The sequence below is a fragment of the Patiria miniata genome, unplaced genomic scaffold (assembly GCF_015706575.1).
Source record: "Patiria miniata isolate m_02_andy unplaced genomic scaffold, ASM1570657v1 HiC_scaffold_5, whole genome shotgun sequence".
Lineage (NCBI taxonomy): Eukaryota > Metazoa > Echinodermata > Asteroidea > Valvatida > Asterinidae > Patiria > Patiria miniata.
Window position 1 is genome coordinate 34,587,984 of NW_024037072.1, and position 20,925 is coordinate 34,608,908.

The following is a 20,925-nucleotide window of genomic DNA, read 5'->3' on the forward strand; positions in this document are numbered from 1 at the left end:
GTCGACAGCGAACGATGCTTGTGATAGACGGCGGAGTGGAGAATCGTACGCTTATCTCGGTGAGCGATATTCTGGCGAATTCCCCATTTTTGTTTGACATTTCATGGATTTAAGCTCACCCTAACCATGTCAAAATAATACATGTGCAATACTGCGGCGGAACATTTGGTTGCAGGCGGGTTTGGAGGGTAGCCTAGAAAACAAAAATTGTCAATTTTGTGCCAGGGTGTGATGTGAGGGCGCTGTTTATTTGGTGACCCTTTTTCTTGAAATTTTGATATTTTTGCACATTCGTACTAACTGTTCTATATACATTCAAGGAAAGAATTCCACATACGTATTTCTTTCGATCAGAAAGTGATAACATGTCCTAGTAAAAAGTGAAATTTAGTAGGGAAAATATTGAAAATTTTGGGGGAAAATATAGATATAATCGAAGTGGCTATCGTTACGGCAGCCGTTGTTTAGTGCCCTCTACGATACTTTTTTGATACGCAAGTAGGCCTAGGTATATAATTATTTGTTTCCCCACGTTTTGGCGAGCAGTGCGACAGCTCAGTCGATGGAGGGTAGGATTTTGCACCCCGAGGTTGCGGGTTCGCATCTCAGTTTTGCACTCGAATTTTTTTCCTTTTCTAACCTGAGGCTTTGTTTGGAGGATTTTTTTTAAAAGGGAAATAAAGTCCGAATTTCATAACGTCCAAATTCACTTTTTTCCTTCTGTTCTAATTTTATATTTTCTTCTCATGTTTTTATAAAAGTTGCAGTCTACCGTAACGATAGAAAATGGGAAATTTGTATGCGTTACGGCTGCCGTAACAATAGCCACTGCGAAATATAATTTTTCAGACCAGTCTCATAGGGTTTGTACACAGGGTGTCAAGTCACGTCCGCATATGGAATTCTTTCCATTTTGAGAAAAAGTGAGTAGGGGGGGGGGGCAGTATTACTTTTTTGGAGAATTCCGTTTTCAATCACATTTCTGATCTCCTTTTTATCACACTTTACTCTGCATTTAAGTTTAAACATGTCAGAGTCTCATAAAATCCCTGCTTTAAAGGGAATGTCAACATTTGCTTTTGCTGTTATCAGAAATGGATCGGATTTGGGATGTTAGTTTTGTAGCAAATATTGTTACACTGACTTGTTTGACGTTTTGGGTTTGTAGAAGTTGGAAAAACCAAAAAAAAACAATCAGGTTCTTGTAGACGGGTTCCCTGACCCCACTTAAGATGAAAAGGATGAAATATAGGGGACGCCAGGAATTGTAAGATCAGGGAACCAGTCTAGCTGTCTTGTACCTGTTTACAGGTAGCTTGAGTAACTCCAGCTCCAATGCTCATCAGGAATTTGTAGAAGTCCAAAGTTACATGCACTTGGCCTAACCCTGTTTAAATACCCAAGCAAATTGATCGCTTCAAAAATGATGAGCTACAATACAAGTTCCAATTATATCCCAACTTTATATCCCTGTTATGTTTACAAACACTTTCATTTTGTGTTTCAGGATAAGGACGGAATTACACATCATGGGAAACTTCAGAGCAACTTTGCCGTCAGTGTGTCCTTTAGAAGACTCATGACTACTTGCCCATGAGACATGACATCATGGTTTAGCGACCCTCTCTTCTGGTTTGTGACGACGGCACTTGTATTCCAATGCCCGACCGAAGTCTCCTGCCCCGCCCGGGGGTCTCATCAGTGCATCTCTGACCAGGTTCAGCCCCAGACGATCGGCAAGAGCACCCTGGTCAACTACGAGAGTGGGAGGGACAAGCGCTCGGCCGCCCCTAACCTATTTCAACCAATCAGAATCACCGCCAGCGTTATCAACCCGGAAGGCGTCGTCGACACGTCAGACACGGAGAGGTTACAGACCATCGTTGAAGGAGCCGTATCAATCATTCGCAAAGTTCTCAGAGGTGATGAGAGACAAGTCAGTAGACCTTTATCATGCTGCCACCATTTCAGTCATGTTCCCCGTATCCAATAACAGTACTGAATGATAATGTTTTTGTGCAAAAAGGAACCAGGCTAATTTTTCCTTCCAGCCTCCCTTTGGTTACGTTGATTTGAATGGGAAAAAGTCAAGATGGCCGCAACATGATAATGGTTTATTCCATAATACTGTAGTCTAGCATAATTTCCATTCAATCGAACGTTAAATTTGGTATACATGTACTGTACATCATGTACATGCTTTTTGGGTGTGGCACCTTGAAAAATAGATTTTCAAATCGAATAGATACATTTCTAGCATTAAATGAGTTATGAGCTTTCCAATGAGACATCGCACGAAAAAATCGCCCACAAATAATAATCAATTATTTCAAAATTTCGAATTAAGAGAGGGACGATCCTAATCCGTTCTGATTGGTGTGTGTGATTTCTGAACAGAAGCACGCCATTTAATACCACTTTCTAAAACTATATAAAAGCCTGCAAAACAAACAAGCAAATTTATTTGTTACAGGACATTTTGTTCCTCTAAATTTCGTAAGTAAAAGAAAATCAAAATTTTGAAAAAGCACGTACATGTACCAACTTTAAACTATTTCATGTTCAGGATGTTGCCAGAAGGCAATCCTTTAGGCATCGTCGTTTTTTTAATGTCGGTGGTTCTTTTTTCAGTCACTGACATTCAAAAATTCAATCCATTTTGTTCATTTCCGGTAATAACACCACTCCAAACACAAAGAAGAATGTTCAAAAACCTAACATGTAGAATTTCAGATTAATAAATCAATGCATTTTTCAAGTAAACAGTGAAAAACCATATGTAAGCTTTTGCTCACGAACATGATTTTGCCCATAGCACACTTTCTTTTCTAAAATCAGTCAATGGGCTGATCGTTGGAAATAACCTACATATTTTAAATTTTTTCTAAATAACAGCAAGCAAGACTGAATATTTCACGGGGTGTTTAGTACCAGTATGATCATCTGTCATCCAAGTTATGCCACGTCCACATGTTCCCGATTTTTAAGCCGAATCGCTGCAAATAGCAATTCTTGAGAAAATCGGGCATGTTTCTTGGCTGCCTCGGGATGATTCTGTTAGTTCAGTGAAAGATCGGGAAGCGCCCGACAAATTTGAACATGCTCAAAATTGTCGGGTGATTCGGGAACCAATTTCAATTCTTGGTTTATTCTGGTTGTATTTTTGGGATAAATGCAAATGATCCTATATATGATTTTAAGTACATTCAAAAAAATGATGAGTATTTGAATTCCTTGTTGCAGTTGTGCCAGTGTCGGGCCCCTTGTTAATGGCACGCTCAGACGAGGCTTGCTTGGTAACGTTCACCTCGGGTACCAACATCGGAAAGTGAGTACTCAAAAACAAATCCTTAGTTCATATGCACATCAGAGTTTTTGTGATCAGCTTCAGCCACGGATCCTAGACACCAGGATAAACGACTGTTCTGAGCTCTAGTACAAAATGCACTCAGTGGACTTGCCTTAATTGGTTAGACGCGTGATAACGGGCATTAATACCCGTTGGCGTGTAATCGCGAATTTTCCAGATGTGCCATTGTGTTGGGTTTTTGCACAACATCTAAAACGGAAATATTCATAAAACTGTAAGTAAAATTACTTCTTATTTAAGATATAATTGTTCCAAATTATTTTTAAAATAAATACTTCAGGATATAACGGATGGTATTGTGCAGTTTTTGTCGTCATACAAAATGTAGATGAAGTATTTACCCGGGAAATAAACGTCAAATTTCGAGGAGAACACCGTTTACCCAAATTTCGTTTTTAATTAGGCTTTTTTTTTTAAGTTTTAGAGAGATAGGATGCCGAACTGATGAAACAAAAGCAACATTTCATTGTTCATCTTAAAGCTAAAGATATTGTGCTCGGCGTTACCATGGTTATGTAGTTATCACTTATCAGAATTCAATAATAAAGACCAAAAACGTAGACTCATGAATATTCAAAAATATAATTCGCTGGCGTGACAGACTTCGAGGCCAGATCGGCCGAAGAGCCTTGCAAATCTGAAAGCCACCGTGCGCAGTGGTCTTTGTTGAAAAGTATTCATGGTATTTGCCACCAGTACGGGCCGTTATCACGCGTCTAACCAGGAGTTGGGCCTAGTCATTAATCCTTGTGTGTAGGAACCGTGCTTCAGCCAAGCAAGACAATTAAATCCTCGGCAAAATGTTTAGTACATACCTTTTGTCCCAAACTCAGGTTTTTTTCAATTATGGAAAATGGTACAATGGGCTCCGTGCACAAGTGCCCCTCAACGGTAAGAAAGGGAGCCTATGGGGAGACCACTGGGAGAGACATGTCGATCGCAATATCGACGACAACCAACACTAACGTGAAGACACTGTTGGATTGTGCACAGTATTCAGAATAAATTAGTATTTCGCGCTACATGTATACGCGCGCCAACCAGTACGCACATGTATGCATTGTGTCCAGTCTTAGGAGATTTCAAAAGTTAAAAACCGCCCTCTCGTGTTTGTGCAAGGAGCAGATAGGGAGACATTCCCGTAGACTTGTGCGCCAACAAAAACCTTCCAATAACCCAATGTAATTTTCCACGTTCCCCCCTCTCCCCAAAAACTTTGATATACACTATTCTCAAATCGTTTTTAAGCAACTTGTGATAGTAATATTTGATATATAAATGGTAGTTAAAATCTTAGGGAGACACTAAACCGTCTTCCTCTAAATGACCAATGTCACCCTCAGTAAAATAAGTTAATAGAAATTGTCTCTCCAGAAAACCTTCAAATTTTACCTTAAATGATCTGCCTTTTAGACTCAATTGTGCTTACAGATAATGTGATTACAAATGTCCAGTATTGCAGAAACCCATATGCAACTGATAGCAACAATTGTTAAATTATGTTGGCACTGGTTTGGAGTTGCTTGTTCTAATAATAAAATTAAGTTAAAAAAAAATAGAAAAGGTTGTGTCATTTTTAAAATTTGGTTGTTCATTTTTAAGTGCCAGTATTTATTTCTTTTCTTTGCTTTTCCACAGATGTGCTCAGATATCCCGTGGCTATGTTGGAGAAAAATGCTTAGATGATTTTCTGGTAAGAAAAACTGCCATCTTGCAGGCTGTCTTTCATGCCAATGTATGTACGAGTGCATCTGGATTTCCGTTCCAGTGCTCTACCCACTGAGCTATCCTGCCCTATGTTGGCGGCTCCCCGTTTTTGTCAACGTGTTTGTTCAAGGGTGCTAGCCAGATCAGCGAATGTTTTTAGTCAAACTTCGGTTAATTAAGCATCATCTACATGAAACTTTCAATCAATTTGCAACCAACAGTGGCACCAGCCTCATTCAGCTGGTGATGAAGAGTTGACTAGCCTAAGCCCTTTTCACACTAGAGCCTCTCAACCCGGGCTAAACTCAACCCTGGGTGAACCACGTGCCGCCCCGGGTTGAGTTTTTTATTTTTCAACGCCTCGTTCAACCTCGCATCGTTTCACACTTGTTTCGTGCAAAACGAGCTTATTTCGCTCGGTTACTACTGTTGTTTTTTTAACCCTGGCGAGAGTTTCAACCCGGATGGAAAATCTCAACCCTGGTCTGGAGCAGGGTTGAGTTCAACACGGGGCGAAATCAATCTCGGGGTTGATGCAGGGTTGACACGGGGTTGAAAATGTTCAAGTGTGAAACGCTGCATGTTTTCAACCCTACGTCAACTCGGAGATTTGTCTAGTGTGAAAAGGCCTCAAGTCCAACTATATTACCTTGGGTTCAGTGGAACGTCTAACCATGGCTAACCATGGGTAACCGTAGTTTGCACCCAGACTTCTTAGTTGGTTGTCTTGACTGTTCAGATACCAGATGAGCACCTGCAGGGCTTATGGACATGGAACTCCACCTACCCGCACCCTGTACACCAGATCTATCCAGATGGGGCAGGACTTGTCGACACTGATACCGCGCTGTATGTCAAGGCAGAGCACACTGCTCAGTGCTCATCGGGAGTAAGTCAACTAAGACAGATTTCAAGTTGCATACTCCATGCATACTTTGTGTACTTATTAATTAATTTCTCAGTCAAAAGTAACATCTGAGCCAGTGGTGGCACTAGACTCTAAAATGGGGGGGGGGGGGCAATTTGGGGGCAATGAAAATTTTTGGGGGGGGGGGGCAGTCAAACATAATCTTAAGCCTGTGTAAACGCGCGTGTGCCCATTATCAATGGTCCAGAAATAAGTCACTAGAGCAACTTAGAAGTGTAGTCGTATTTATGAATGAGAAATGTATCGAACCGCAGAATGGTGTATAACAAATGTACAAAGATGTTGGCTGCACACTATCTACAGCTATATAAATGCATGTGTGGTGTGTTTTGTCTAAAGCACCAATGTTCATAATGCTTTCATTGGCCCAAAATGTATCCACATTTTATGAGTCTTACCAGCAAAGAAGATAAACATAATTAATCTATTTGTTGATAAAATCATGTTGGGAAAAAAAGTGGGAGGGGGCCAGTGAAAAAAAAATGGGGGGGGGGGGCAATGTCCTTCATTCCCCAGTAGCGGCACCACTGAGCTGAGCTGTTTCACATGGTTAGAAATAAACTAAATTTCAATAAAATACAGATAATAAGCTTCAAAATTATATGTGCACATTCATTTGTGGCAATTGGATTTTTCGAAATTATTTCATTTACATTTGGATGTCCATGAAATTGCCCACCAGTATCTCAGAACCACCTTTTATAACACAACACAAATACAAATATCTTTCCATGTTGATATTACTATAAGCTTTTCACCATTTCCTTGTTGATATATATTCTTTATTGTTATTTCCCTTTTCCGAACTTTTCGTACTGTAGCAAACTGTGGCCTATGCATCCTATTGCAAGCTGGATCAGAATAATCGTCCAATAGCCGGCGTCATCAACTTTTGCCCTGAGCACCTTAAAGACGACCTGTATGACAAACCAAAATTTATTCTGGTGAGTTGGGGGTTTTTTTTCAGAAGATTGCAGACATCCGAAAAGGGAGGAAAAGAGGTTTTGGGTTGGAATAAAACATACATGTTCAAAATTGATTAATAGAACAAAAATCAAATTTGTGTAAGAGCACAGGGAATGCAACTTTAGAGTAGCACCCATGTACTGAAACTTGAATTGATATAGTATTAATGTCGGTTTTTCTTAAAACCCTGATTGTTTTGTTGTTTGCAGCTGGCTGTCCATGAAATCTTTCATGTTCTGGGTTTCTCCTCGTCTTTGTTCAACAAATTCAAGGAATGTTCTGAATCAGGTAAGAATCACATGCCTTGGTGAATAAAACAAAAGTGATAGAAAATTATGTATGTTTCTTCTGTAAATTGTGGTCGAAAAGGTCCTTAACCCTAACCTCCCCAACTCCATCAAAATCCATCCCCCCATTTTGGTGGATTTTGGGGGACTTGGTCCTGCAGGCCTGGTTTGACTAAATATTGATGGAGTATGATGGACTTGGGCCTGGAGTAATGACGTGCATCGGGTCGGGTCGACCAGGCCAAACCGACCCGAAACATAAGAGATATAAACCGAATCCGATCTTAACTCCCTCAAACCGACCCGACCCGACCCGACAAAAATTAAGGTAAATCCGACCTGAACCGACCTGACCTGAAAAAAACCCGAAAAAACCCTGAATACCTGGCTTGACAAAGTGATCACTTTTTTGTGCCTGCCCTTACCCACGTGGCATGAATTCTTTTGCAAAACCATCGTCTGTCTCTCTCTGTCATACTCAGTGGGTGATCGAGAGTAACTCCGCTTATTGAACAAACGCATGTTCACCATGTGGTATCATGAAAACTATTACAATCTATGTATTTCACAGTCAGTCCTGATTTGACTGCAGAAATTAATACCGTGGGAACTTGATAGTGCGCTCGTTGGCCACACCACAATGGGCTGCGGTCACAATGACAGTCAATTATATTGCATCACCTGAATTTCTCAACTGTTTTGGTTTATTTCGGTTTATTTTGGTTTATCTCGGATTTTCAAAAGATGGCTAAACCGACCCGACCCGACCCGAAAATGTAAATGCAAAACCGAAACCGACCCGACCCGACTGAGAAGATGAACAAACCGACCCGACCCGACCCGAAGTCGGTTTCGGGGGGTGCGGTTTTGGTTTCGGGTCGGGTTTGCACATCATTAGCCTGGAGGCCTGAAGCAAAGCATGCATTGGAAGCAGTGTGAATGATGGATTTTGGCGAACTTGGTCCAGAAACTTTGGCTAAAAACCCTGCTGAACGCAGCAATATGAAACACTTTGCGAAATGACAAGCCTGCTGAGTGTAGCAGAATCTATCATGTCACAAATCTCAAAGACCAAAATGAATTTGGGTCCGTGGTCACCAATGGCAACAGGATGCAACTGTGGCATTGTTCAGTGTGACTAGCTCTCATTGTCTCATAATTGGCCATTTACGCACTGGTGCCATGCAACAAGGTCCCACAGGCTTTTCCACCTGATACACTGTGTTACGTCTGACAGGGTTACGGTTAAAGCTGTTAGATGACAAACGGTCCGTTAATTTTAGAATTTTGCCCTTCCATTCTTTATGATTAATATCTAGCCGATGGTCTGACTTGTATTGATCGATGTACAACGACTGGATCCGACTCACAGGGTATGCGTCGACTCATCACTCCTGCCGTCACTGCACATGCTCAGAAGCACTTTGATTGTCCTGAGTCTGGATTCGGTGGCCCACTTGAGAATCAGGTTGGCTGTGTGTTTGGTTTAGCAACATTAGTTTATTTTAATGTGTAATTGCCCAGTATTGTTTCTTTTCTTGTGATTCACTTGCGATTAACCCTATACTCCAGTATATTTTGGCTAGAAACTAGGGCCAAGTTCGGGCAAGGACCATTAGTCGACTAGTGGTTGATTTGTGACGTACCTTACGCCTGCGCACTGGTAGCAACGTGCGAACGTCTCTAGTCAAACGCTGGTCAAAATGTCATCTCAAAACTTCTGGATCCTGGCTCTCTGCTAGCGTTATGAATGTGCGCGGCTATAGGTTATCAGCGATGCAACCAGCCCCAGTAGGTTGGTTCCAAATAGTTGACTAGCGTAGTGAACCACCGTCAACTAGACAGTTCGGGCAAGCGTTAGTCGGACTATGGTTAACCATTGGTCAGCTATAGTCCTTGCACGAACTTGGCCCCTGCTTAACGCAGCAACAAGCAACACTTGTCAAAAATGACAAGCCTGCTCAGTGTAGCAAGATCTATCAGGTCAAAAGTCTCAAGGCCTAGCGCCTCAGAGACTGTGGTCACCAACTGCAGCAGGATACAACTGTGACATTGAGCAATGGGATTAGCTCTCATTGTCTCAGGATTGGTCGTTTATGCACAGTGCTTATGGCTCAATGCAGCAAGATCCCACAGACTTTGACACCTGATGCACTGTGTTGCGTTTGGCAGGGTTAGGGTTAACATATGTTGGACTCCATTGAACTTGTGTTTGTTTTTTTTTGTGGATAAAACATTTACCATGAATTTATGGATATAACTTTTACAGGTTAATTCGGAAAGGAAAAAAAAGCGTGAGTCTGGCTCTGAATATGAACAAAATCTCAGCGTTCTCCTGAGGAAAGTCCCAAACGTCAAGAACAATTTTCACCACTCGTTCGTTTTTAACCTGTACCTGCAAATCTTTCACATTATTTAACCATTCTGGCTCTGAATGTGAACAAAACCTCAGCATTCTCCCGAGGAAAATCCCAAATGTCAAGAACAATTTCCTCCACTCTTTTTTTTTTTAAATCTTTACCTGCAAATCGTTCACATTATTGAACCATTCTATCAGAAAAAGCGTGAAACCACACTTGAAGTTGCATTCCCTGTGCTCTTCAACAAATTCAATTTTCAACCCTCTGGAAAATGTTTTGTTTTTGTTTCGTGCACAAGCAGATCTGCTTTGAGAGCAGACTGGCTACCAGTCTATACATTATCAATACTGATTGTGGGGCGGGAACCAGCCTACCACATGAGAAAGGAGTTATAGGCAACCACTAATTTGAAATTGTAATTCCATAAATAAACATGGGCCCTCGCATTCAAAGGTGAATGGCTTTTGTACTGCTAGAAAAATAGCAATTTAGCAAAGGAATCACTTTTTGGGGGGGGGGGGGGCATTGGATGAAACTCCAAAATAGCATGGAGAAATGTTTGGTTGATGTTGTTTGCATACTTGTTGTCAAGCAGGGAGGCAATGATGGCATCTCGTCCCACTGGGAGACCAGGATGATGTATGGCTCCATCATGGCTCCTATCATCGATCAGGTAAAGAGAAGCAAGATTTTACACCGCAGAAACATCTCAACTAGTCAAGTAACCTAACCCTAACCCTCCCAAATCCATCTGGAAGGTTTAAAAAAGATTCATCGGATTGCGACTGGTCTTGGACCACTGGTTCATGGCTGGTTCGTACTTCACGCCAAAGGAGAGTAAATTAAATTTGTATGACGTCAACAATTGAAGTTTCATTGTGACGTTTGCTATTTACCTAACAAATTCCCTCCACACTGAAATTTGATTTAAAAAAATCAATCTGTCGTTACAATGTCAGCACACCAGGTGCCATGATTTTACAGGATGCTTTAGACTGTCGTTCACTAACAGTCCAGTAAGGTATTTCATAGTAATGTGGTAGTTTTGTTTTTTGATGTTTGTAAATTTTGTTTATTGCCTTCAAAAATGGTTAAAAAAACACCTCTCTTGTTCATGCACTGAGCTCATAAACTGTAGAGAATCAAATCGCCCACTATCTGAGAAAAAAAAAACCCACACATTAATTTACTTTTCATCAAATAACATAGATACATTCTTGGCATTTTTACCCTTACTATATTAGCCTCACCAGACATTCCTAGACAACTTGACACTGGCTGTGTTTGAAGATTCAGGCTGGTACCGAGTCAATTATGAGTATGCAGAGGAGCTCACGTGGGGCAAGAACCAAGGCTGCGAGTTTGGGAGGGAGTCTAGGTGCCAGACCACAGCAGATAGGTTCTTCTGCAATGACAGGTTTGCACATGCTGGCTTATTGTTTTTTTCAAAGAAAAATGACTTTGATTTTATTTAACTATTATATTAATTAACTATAAATGCTCCAAATCTCACAAATACCAATGCCCTTTTTAGAACTTTCATTTGGATTAAGTAGTTTTGCCATATTTTGAAGGATTGAGAACTGTAGAGCTATTAATCAAATGCTAATACTTACTTGTTTTTTTTTTTTTTTTTCACTATGGAAAATGAACTTTGTTACGAACAGTAGCAAACACAATGCTTCCACCATAATCTGGGATCAGCAACTCTGTGGCTGTTCCCAGATTGGTGTCTGCCCCCCCCCCCCCCACCCCATCAAACACTCCCAACCCAACCCAACCCCACGCACCTCCACCCTACCCCACCCTACCCCACCCCGCCCCCGCCCAACACCTCCCCGTAAACAAAATTTGTTTGATTTTTTAGAGGGTTTTGGCCTTTGCCGACATATTTTATAAACACGGTATACTCGGTGTTGTCCAAGGACATACGAGAAAAAATTCACAAGCTTACTCAGGTGGGACTCGAACCCACGACCTCCTGCTTACTAGTGCAGACGTCTTACCACTCGACCACCGAGCTTGACTTCCATCGGGAATTTGCATCGGGGTGATGTTGGTGTCAGTATTTTGTGAATCACTCATATTGTTAAGCTCTTTGAGAGTTAAGTAGGAGGCAAATTCTGATGAGAACACCCAGTTTTTGAAATGTTCTTTTCTCTACAGTTCCTCAGGTTTTTAATATTCTTTTCTCCCCAGTTCTTCTGGTTGCCACTATCTTCATCGAGATAAGGCAACTTGCTCCAGCAATGATTACCTGGATGAATGCAGAGTCATGAAGGCCAATAACCAGGTAATTTAAGTTGAATGGGGAAAATAAGTATGTTGAAGGCACATAGGATTATTTGCGTGTCATGTATTGTGTTTCCGATAATAACATCAATAAAAAATCCAAAGAAGAATGTTCACGACCTATTAACCTGTCGAAGTTTCAGCTTAGTGGATATTGCACTTTTTGAGAAAACATTGAAAAATCATGCATAAGCATTTGATCACAAAGCACGATTTCTTCTTTGTAATGCTTTCAAAATTTTTCAAAAATCAATCAATTGGCTTACAATTATTGGTTTCTTCTAAATGACAGCAAGTGACATGGAGTAATTTCACGCGGTGTTTAATATCAGTATCAGCGGTGTTTAATAACAGAACTTGTTGGAATCTGTCAGGATGGGTACAGTACCCCTAAATTGACAGTCTTTTATATTGGGTTGGCACACCTCCAGAAACAAAGTCAGAAATATGTGTGTGCAGTTTCCCATATGGTGTTGCTTTTTTTGTGAATAGGATCATTGCTCAGTGCCAGAAGATGGATCGTCTTCTGTCAATGGTGAAGTCTTCCACAATAACAGCAGATGCTTTGTCAGCAATGTTGTCAACATAGAGGTATGACATTGAAATCAGTTTGGATTAGATGTGGTTCAGACCTGAAAGACTATAGATTGACACCTTGTGGTCTGAGACTGAGACCAATACCACAGGGTATTGATGAGACTGAGACAGAGACAAGCAAATCCTCGACCATGCGCCGGGCACATCAGAGCAAAGCCTCCACCTTGGGAGTTTGCCATTGGTACATGGAACGTCCGTCGCCTGTCCGCCGCACCAAAAAGAGAGACACTAGGCACAGATTGCGAATACTACAACATTGACATCTTGTGCTGGAAGTTTTGTCCATATTGTTTTTGTAATTCCTTCTAGAGTATGGTGGATCCGTGTGATTTAGGCGGCGTCTGCTATCTTACACGGTGCAACAACCAGTCGACCTCCTATGAGGTGAAAGTAGGACAGGCAGACTGGCTATCCTGTCCCAACAACACAGCCATCACGGTGAGTGGTGACGAGAACATGCTCATGCAAAAATTTGCATTTGGGTCATTGTATAAATTAAGGGTCCAAAGTGTGGCGATATTCATGTCCCTGTTACCGTGGTACTTTCTCTTTTGCCATTCAAGTGTCATCTAAAAATAATGTTTTATTTGTTAGACATTGCTATTCACAATCACTCTTGGAGGATGACTGCATTAAGGAGTGCATCAGAATTATAAAATCACAGATGTCAGATGTAACATGGACAGGAAAAAAGGGGATCCCAAATTTATAGAATGGCCCAGCGTATATGAGCAAACTAGGGCTGTCAAGTTTTGAATAATTGACATAGATTTTTATTATACTACAAAACTGGCCATCAATTGCATGCTCCTGCAGTTAACAAAAATTAGCGAAGATCTTATTAAAGTAATATAAAGGAAAGGTAGCGTGATGGCTGATATTTGACCAATTTTAAGACATTTGAGTTAACATTTAATCATGGAATAATTGTAAAAACATTGTGAACATTTTTCATCATTTCCTCGAGACCTCTCACATTTTTCGAATAGAATCGAAAATCAAAAAATGCTTTTCGGGTATTTCGTTGATCGATTATTCGAATATCCGGTATACCGGTATATGGCACAACCCTTGAAGAAACTCATGGTTTCCAGTTTACTGTTTGCCAAGAATAAACTGATCCATAAACCCTAACCTTCCCAGATCCTCCAAATCCCGTTTGCAAAATGAAGGATTTTGCAGGATTGAGGCTATATGGCAAAAATGTGTGGCTGATTTTGGAGGATGCACTGTGTCAAGGTCTTGGGCCGGACCTTGTGTTGTTTATGCTCAGACGTGCATACATTTACGCCTAGATTATACTTGAAATCTTTCGCACTGCTCCAGGATGTCACTGGCTCTTCCTCATGTTGACAGTGATTGCTGGAGGATTTTGAAGGATTGAAGCAGTGGTCATCCCTCCAGGGGCCACATTCAAGAAATAACGGAGGATTTTGCAGGATTGAGGCTGTGTGCCATTTTTACATGGAGGCAGTTGGAGGGTTTTGCAGGATTGAGGTTACATCCTAGCAAGACTGGGGAGTTAGGGTTAAGTCTTTCAAATGTAAATGTGGGCAAAAACATACACATTTGTCAAAAAGCAAGTTCTAGCCATTCCCTTCATCATGCACAAGTGATCAGAAGTTGGACTTTTGTCAGACATTTGGCTACACAATCACGGATATGATGTCAAGACATTTGGTAGGGCTTCTTGCGTGCCTAGCAATGTCATGAAATAGACCCTTGGTTTTACTTAAGGGTAAAGGGTTGCAGGGTATAACTTCAGCCTAAGTTTTTTGCTTGGCTGATGATTTTTTTGTTGTTTTGTTGCAGATCCCAGGCTACCATGGAACGGTGCATTGTCCCGCAACTGAGATCATCTGTCAACAGGAGACCTCAATTCTTGACCTAGTGGATGCAGAATGTCAGTCCTGCTCCACCACTGCACCACCAACATCACTTGGTAAGGGATGTCTTCAAATGTATTCTGTGATATTCTTGTGGACTAGCTGTGTTGGATTTGGATTTTAAATTTTGGGGAGGGAAGTTCTAGGGCTTAGTTCTAGGGGTTCTAGTTCTAATAATTTTTTGCTGGTTTGAATATTCGGAAAAGGAATGCTACGCACAGGCGTACCTGACTGTGAAGTCATTTTAATCTTAAAATTGCATTTTTATTGTCAGATGACACTTTTTTTGTCAATGGTAACTTTCTGTCGACACGTACATGTATTTAGTGGTCCCATTCTTTCAGCTGGGTAGCAGTGATTATACAGTACTTAAAGGGAATGTACAACATTTGCTTTTGCTTCAATTTTCAGAAATAAATGGATTTGGAGGATTTATATGTTATAGAAAATATTGGTAAACTGACTTGTTTCACGTTTTGGGCTTGTAGATGCTGGAAAAACCAAGAACACCTATCATGTTATTGTAGTCTGGTTCCCTGACCCCAGTTAAGATGAAACGGAGCAATTAATACACTTTGGGGAAATGTAAGGTCAGAGAATCAGTCTAGCAGGCTGGTGCCCCTTCAGAGGTGTGTAAATCAATTGCAAAGAAAAGTCAGAATAACGAAATATGAAATATTAAGAATAATTTTTGAAAAAAAAGCCAGTTTTCTCCAACGCTAGTTGGCCGACCAGCGTTGGAAAAATACAGGTTTTCTTGAAAATGTCAGCACACCAGGAGCCACGATTTCAAAGGATGCTTTAGACTGTCAGTCCCTAACAATTCAGTAAGGTATTTCGTGATAATTTTATCATTTTGTCTTTTCATGTTTGCAAATGTTGTATTTTCCCTTTAATGCAATTGCAAAACACTCCAGCGTTCCACAATACCCATCACCGCATGCAATTTTTAACCGGCGTGCTTTGTATGCAACTTTTGACCAGCGAGAAAGGCAGCTGCAGCTGCATGTAAAACTCGATCGGCGAGTTTCAAATATTCGAATATTCGGTCAAGTGCAGTTTCGATTAATCGAATACGAAATTATTTGAAAAATGGGCAGCCCTAGGAATTTGACAACTTGTTTGAAAGCATGAAAATTTGATTGTAATGCAGTTATTATGTAGTTTCAAGAATTAACCCTAACTCCCTAGCGTCTTTTACTAGGAACTGGACCAAGTCCATCAAAATCCATCAATCACTGTGCGTCTAATACAAAACTGTACATGACATAATGGAATCCACCACTGACGCACTGGTTGACATTCATGGACTTGCTTCATATGGCTGTTATCACAATAGCAGTACAGGAAGCTAGGCAAAATCAATCGGACACCCCTGGCACTGCTTCAGGCCATTAGGCCCAAGTCCATCATACTCCATCAATACTTAGTCACGCCAGGCCTTCTGGACCAAGTCCCCAAAAATCCACCAATATTGGGGGGGGGGGGGGGGGTGGATTTTGATGGAGTTGGGGTGGTTAGGGTTAAGCTTGTGCACAAGGCAAAATTCCATGCTGACCTATGAAATTTTGTCAATGAAAAGCCAAAAGCATAAACCGTCTCCTTTTCATTATTTATTTTCTCATCTTAAAGAACAAAAATCCACCCCCGCACAACCAGTTGAACATACCCTGTGTGTGAGCCTGGAGTTTGGGGAGATGGACTACTCCATTGTGGATGGGGAGGAGCAGATGCTGGTCTTCAGTCAGGCTGTTGTCAAAGGCATCTGTGATGTCGCTGACATACGCAAGTAAGTGAGGTCCTTAAGGATGTTTGGTTTGCATCATCGGATGGTATGTGGGAACATTACAATAGCATACATTTCCTTAAGCTTGAGTTGAATCCAGCAAATTAATCCTCGAATTGTATCATTACGTTTGGGGTATTCATAGTGGAGACCACGATACATATGTACGTGCACAGTAACGAATTAAATGCGTGCGTGGTCCAGTATATACCACGCCCGCATTGACTGCAGCAGTAGTCATTCAATAAGACGACCCCCAAAATGGACAGAGCGCATGCATACAGCCGAGAGGGGGTACTGGTATTGATATGCTCACAATGCACATGTGATGTGTGCAGTAGGACGCCCTTTTTCGACACCGATGCATGCAGCGATCAAGGGCCATGCAAAACCACTTTTCACTCGACACTTTGTCAACCGCAGTACAGGAAGTCGATGCCAATGCGTGATTTGTTGAATGCAGACTTACACAAAGGATTTTGTAATGCTTTTTATGGAAAGGGGACCGAGAGTAACACGACAACTTGAGCAAAATGGCGACTTATAAAAGCCGACTTAGAAATATAAAATTCAATGGCAATGCATTACGGACAATCGAGACTTTAGTCAGACGGCCGACTTGAGCGATTTGACGAGTTGTACGATGTCGGTTTAGCCGGAGTTTACTGTATGTTACGCTTCTTCTTGCTTTAATGCCATTTTGTTCATTTTCAACATGTAGGCAAAATGATGCCAGAGGGAGCGTTCTTCCCCCCCCCCCCCCACCTCCCACCCCACCCCTCCTTGCACATATGAATTTAGCTCAATTCATCTCGAACATAGTTATAGTCGGGTCCATCAGTCTAATTCGTCACATTATTTTTATGCCATTTCTGAAACCTCGGTGTTACCTATTGCTTTGGCCCCTGAGCCATAATCATTGCTGTGAAGTTTGAACTAAATCTCCAAACTTAATTGTATCAACTATCATAAAATAAGATGAATCCCGGGTTTGGAAAATGGCATGTTACCCTTGTGCATGTAATGTTGATTTAAACACACCAGCACGTACAGGGAAGTACCTCGACCAAGGATATATCGTTCATTGTTTGTATCTGTTGTAGGAGTCGTATCCATATACAAGATGTTGCTCCAGGAAGCGCATCACTGGAGAGAGAAGACTTGGTATGCGTGACCTTTGACATCGCTGAGGCAGGAGAGAGCAATGGTGAGTCCGAGCCGGCATTTACATCCTGTGGCGTTAGGCATGGGGAACCTGTGGGATTGGGCATAGGCATGGGATTGGGCATAGACATCTCATGGGTTTGGGCATTGGCATGGGATCGGCGTAGACATCCCATGGGATTGGGCATAGGCATGGGATTGGGCATAGACATCCCATGGGGTTGGGCATAGACATCCCATGGGATTGGCATAGGCACGGGCAAAGACATCCCATGAGATTAGGTATGGGCATGGGATTAGGCAAAGACATCCTATGGGATTGGCCATAGGCACAAGATTGGGCCAAGACATCCCATGGGATTGGGCATAGGCATTGGATTCGGCCAAGACATCCCATGGGATTGGGCATCCTGTGGGATTTGGTGTGGGCATCTTTTGGGATTAAGCATGGACATCCATCTTGTGAAATTGGGAAAGGCATCGTGTGGGATTGGGGAGGGCAGAATCAGGCTTTGGTAAATAGGGCCAGTAATACGCACCACATGAGATTGGTCATTGTCGTCCCGTAGGATAGGGCATGGGTTTTTCATATAGGATGGGCAAGTAACTGTCTAGGCAACTGTCTAGTAACTGTCTAGGGGTATCCCATCCTTTTCCAAGAGACATGGATAGTTTTTCACGATTGAGTGGTCTCTCTTCCCACAGACACGCCCGCCCATGTGGCCTACTCGGATCTAGAAGCAGCGGTCCTGTCCAACCAGATGCAAATACAGTACTTGAACATGAACTACACTGCTGTCAGCATACGGTAAAAAAATAAGAAGCTTTGCCTTTTGTCTGTGTTGCAGAAAGTGGTCCTAACTGAAGCTGATAAGGGAGAGGGAATTGGATTTGTTTTTGCTTATTTGAGTGAAAATTTACCAACAATTGTTCCTGCCCAACAAAACACTGTTTCTCAGTTACTTTCCCAATTCGTGCGATTCACAATGCAGTGCGCCACCAAGAGTTTGCCACAGAGTTCATTTTTCCCAGTGCATTGTGGGAGATGGTCGACAAATTCGCAGCGCGGGACATTTGAAATTGTTCGTTTTTCCGGTTAGTAGTTTCATAAGCATTATGATTCAAGTATATGTTTGCCCTTTTCTTTTCTTTGTATCAATATGGTGATTTTTGGTAAGGCGGCAGAACACTATGCCCAAATCTATAACAAATTAGTTCAAATTGTCTACTGACACTCATTCAAATGGGCCATGTTTTGTCGACCGTAATCTTGAAAAGTTGACTCTCCATGGCAAACTCTTGGTGGCGCAATGCATTGTGAATCGCCCAAATTTCAAGACTATTATGATCTATTTGTAACCATATTTGAATCTTTGTTACTTTATATTCTTTGATTCTTATCTCTGAGCCAAAAGCGACGCTTTTGTGTCCAATAACAACAGCACTCAAAATCCAAAGAAGAATGTTCAAAACCTAACCTGTTGAAGTTTCAGCTCAGCGGATATTATTACACTTACCGAGAAAACAGTGAAAAACCACGCACAAAGATTTGACCCTGAAACACGATTTCGTTAATAGCCCTCTTTATTCGAAAAATTAGTCAAGTGACTGATTATTGGAAATCATCTACATTTCTTGATATCTTCTAAACGACAGCAAGCCAGATGGAATAATTTCACAGGGTGTTTAGTACCAATACGATCTTTAAAGATATAGTCCATCATTTGTAATTTGTGCATTTTGTTCGTTTGAAGCAACAAAAGTGCTCAAAATCTAATAAAGGATACTGAACAACTAACCTGATGAAGTTTCAGCTCAGCTTCAGCTGTATAGTCCGAGAAAAACAGCATTCAAAAAATGCTGAATCATGTTTTGAATTGGGCCTGAATTCAGCGTCTGAGACGCGTTCTCACTGAGCCGATTGCAGCTACGCGATGTCACACACTGATCCGACGAATTATAGCAACCGCGCGTGCGTCGTGCCAATGCTTGCGCGCGCTTCGCCGAATAACAAAACAAACTACTAATTTAAATTTCCTACTGTACGTCTTAAGAAGCACCGTTGGAAAAGCCTTCTTTCATTGATTACTTCAAAATGACAGCTTGCCAGAAAGAATAATTTCACAGGGAGTTTAGTCCCCTTACTATCTTTCAACCAAGTATGTTTTTCAACAATAATTACGGCACTTACTTTTCGGATAGCTGCAAATGATGGACTATAGCTTTAATCCAAGTAAGCTTTTTGATAAGAATTCAGTAGGTTACTGCGTTTGGGATAAATGAAAATGATCCCATATGCTTTTAAATCCCTGACAGAATCATCAGCATTGAGGTGCCCACGTCCACTCAGCCTCAGACCACGACGACGGTGAGAATCAGCGAAGGTGACCTGTCCACCTGGATCGCCCTAGGGGCATGTATTTTCATATTCGTCGTGGTGATTGTCCTTGGGTGTGCCTGTCACAGGGCCAAGCGCAACAATGCCATCGGCCCTTCCAATGATGAATCTGTGGAGTCGGTGGCAGGGGAGCGTTTAGCAGGCATGGCCTACGTAGTCCGAGAAAAGACTGTCACCAAGTTATGATGCATCGAGGCTGATGCCATGTTAAGAGTGGCTCCACGTTAACACACCAAGTCCAAAGTCATGATCAGTATTCAGAGCAATTATGTAAAACCCTTTAAAGGGGTTGTGGAACGCTGAAAGTCGTTTTGTTTTTTATATTTTTTTATTGTAGAGTAGACCCATATATATCATAATGACAAAGTCCCATTCTTTTGTAATGTGCGTTTATATGTTTATAAAACTGAAATTCATCGAGTAATTTGTTGGTCGGCGAGCGCATAATTGAAATCAACAGTCGTCGGGTTCTTCGTAAAATGAGAAAAATCATGACGCAATAAACAGGACTCGTTTATACTACGCTGCATCGGGAGTCCTGTTTATTACGTCACGATTTACTATGTTTTGTTTGCTGCCCCCAACGACGACTTTTACACAAATTGCACGTTCGGGTCGAAAGAGGAGCTGAAAAACAGCTCTCAAAAGTACCTTTTGTACTCATTTCATGACAGACACAATAGTCGTTTTTATTTCATCACACCTTAGGCTACATATACCCGAAAAATGACGGAAATGTCTTCGAGCATTCCACAACCTCTTTAAAACCCTTCCAGTCAGTTTCAGGCGAAGGGATATGAAGTGTAAAAAGTAACGGTATGATACAGAGAGTCATTGCACGCAAAACCACTGTGGAGAGCAGCGAAGCGTGGCCGAGTCTGCCTGCTTGCCCTGAGCTTAACCACACAAAAGAATAGTACAGAAAACTGCTTGGATAATGAGTAGTTCTAAGAGGATAAAATGTACAAAATAGCATTAAACAAAATAGTGCACTACGAAAAGAGGCTCGACAATGAAGATGTAAAAACATGTTTCCTGTGCCTTTCCTACTAGAAAAGAAAAAAAAAAGTATTTGGTATCAATCAGATGAAATTGACATGGTTATCATGTACATTTTAGTTACGTACTTGTCACCCACTTCAGTGTCATCAAATATTTTGTTGAGAAAGCTGATGAGATTGATG

The 20,925-nt window shown here is 41.4% G+C and overlaps 1 protein-coding gene across 1 annotated transcript; it reads left to right on the plus strand.

Annotated features, from left to right (window-relative positions):
* The first annotated feature begins 10 nt into the window (after window positions 1-10).
* LOC119740210 (leishmanolysin-like peptidase 2) lies at window positions 11-20,106 on the plus strand. The gene is made up of 18 exons (XM_038215424.1): window positions 11-59; window positions 1,508-1,922; window positions 3,244-3,328; window positions 5,009-5,063; window positions 5,817-5,966; window positions 6,827-6,949; window positions 7,181-7,259; window positions 8,578-8,726; window positions 10,214-10,291; window positions 10,863-11,035; window positions 11,818-11,911; window positions 12,403-12,501; window positions 12,817-12,945; window positions 14,320-14,449; window positions 16,026-16,182; window positions 17,283-17,386; window positions 18,049-18,151; window positions 19,660-20,106. The coding sequence occupies exons 2-18, from the start codon at window positions 1,601-1,603 to the stop codon at window positions 19,925-19,927; spliced, it is 2,298 nt and encodes a 765-aa protein (XP_038071352.1). The 5' UTR covers window positions 11-59; window positions 1,508-1,600; the 3' UTR covers window positions 19,928-20,106.
* The last annotated feature ends 819 nt before the right edge of the window (window positions 20,107-20,925 follow it).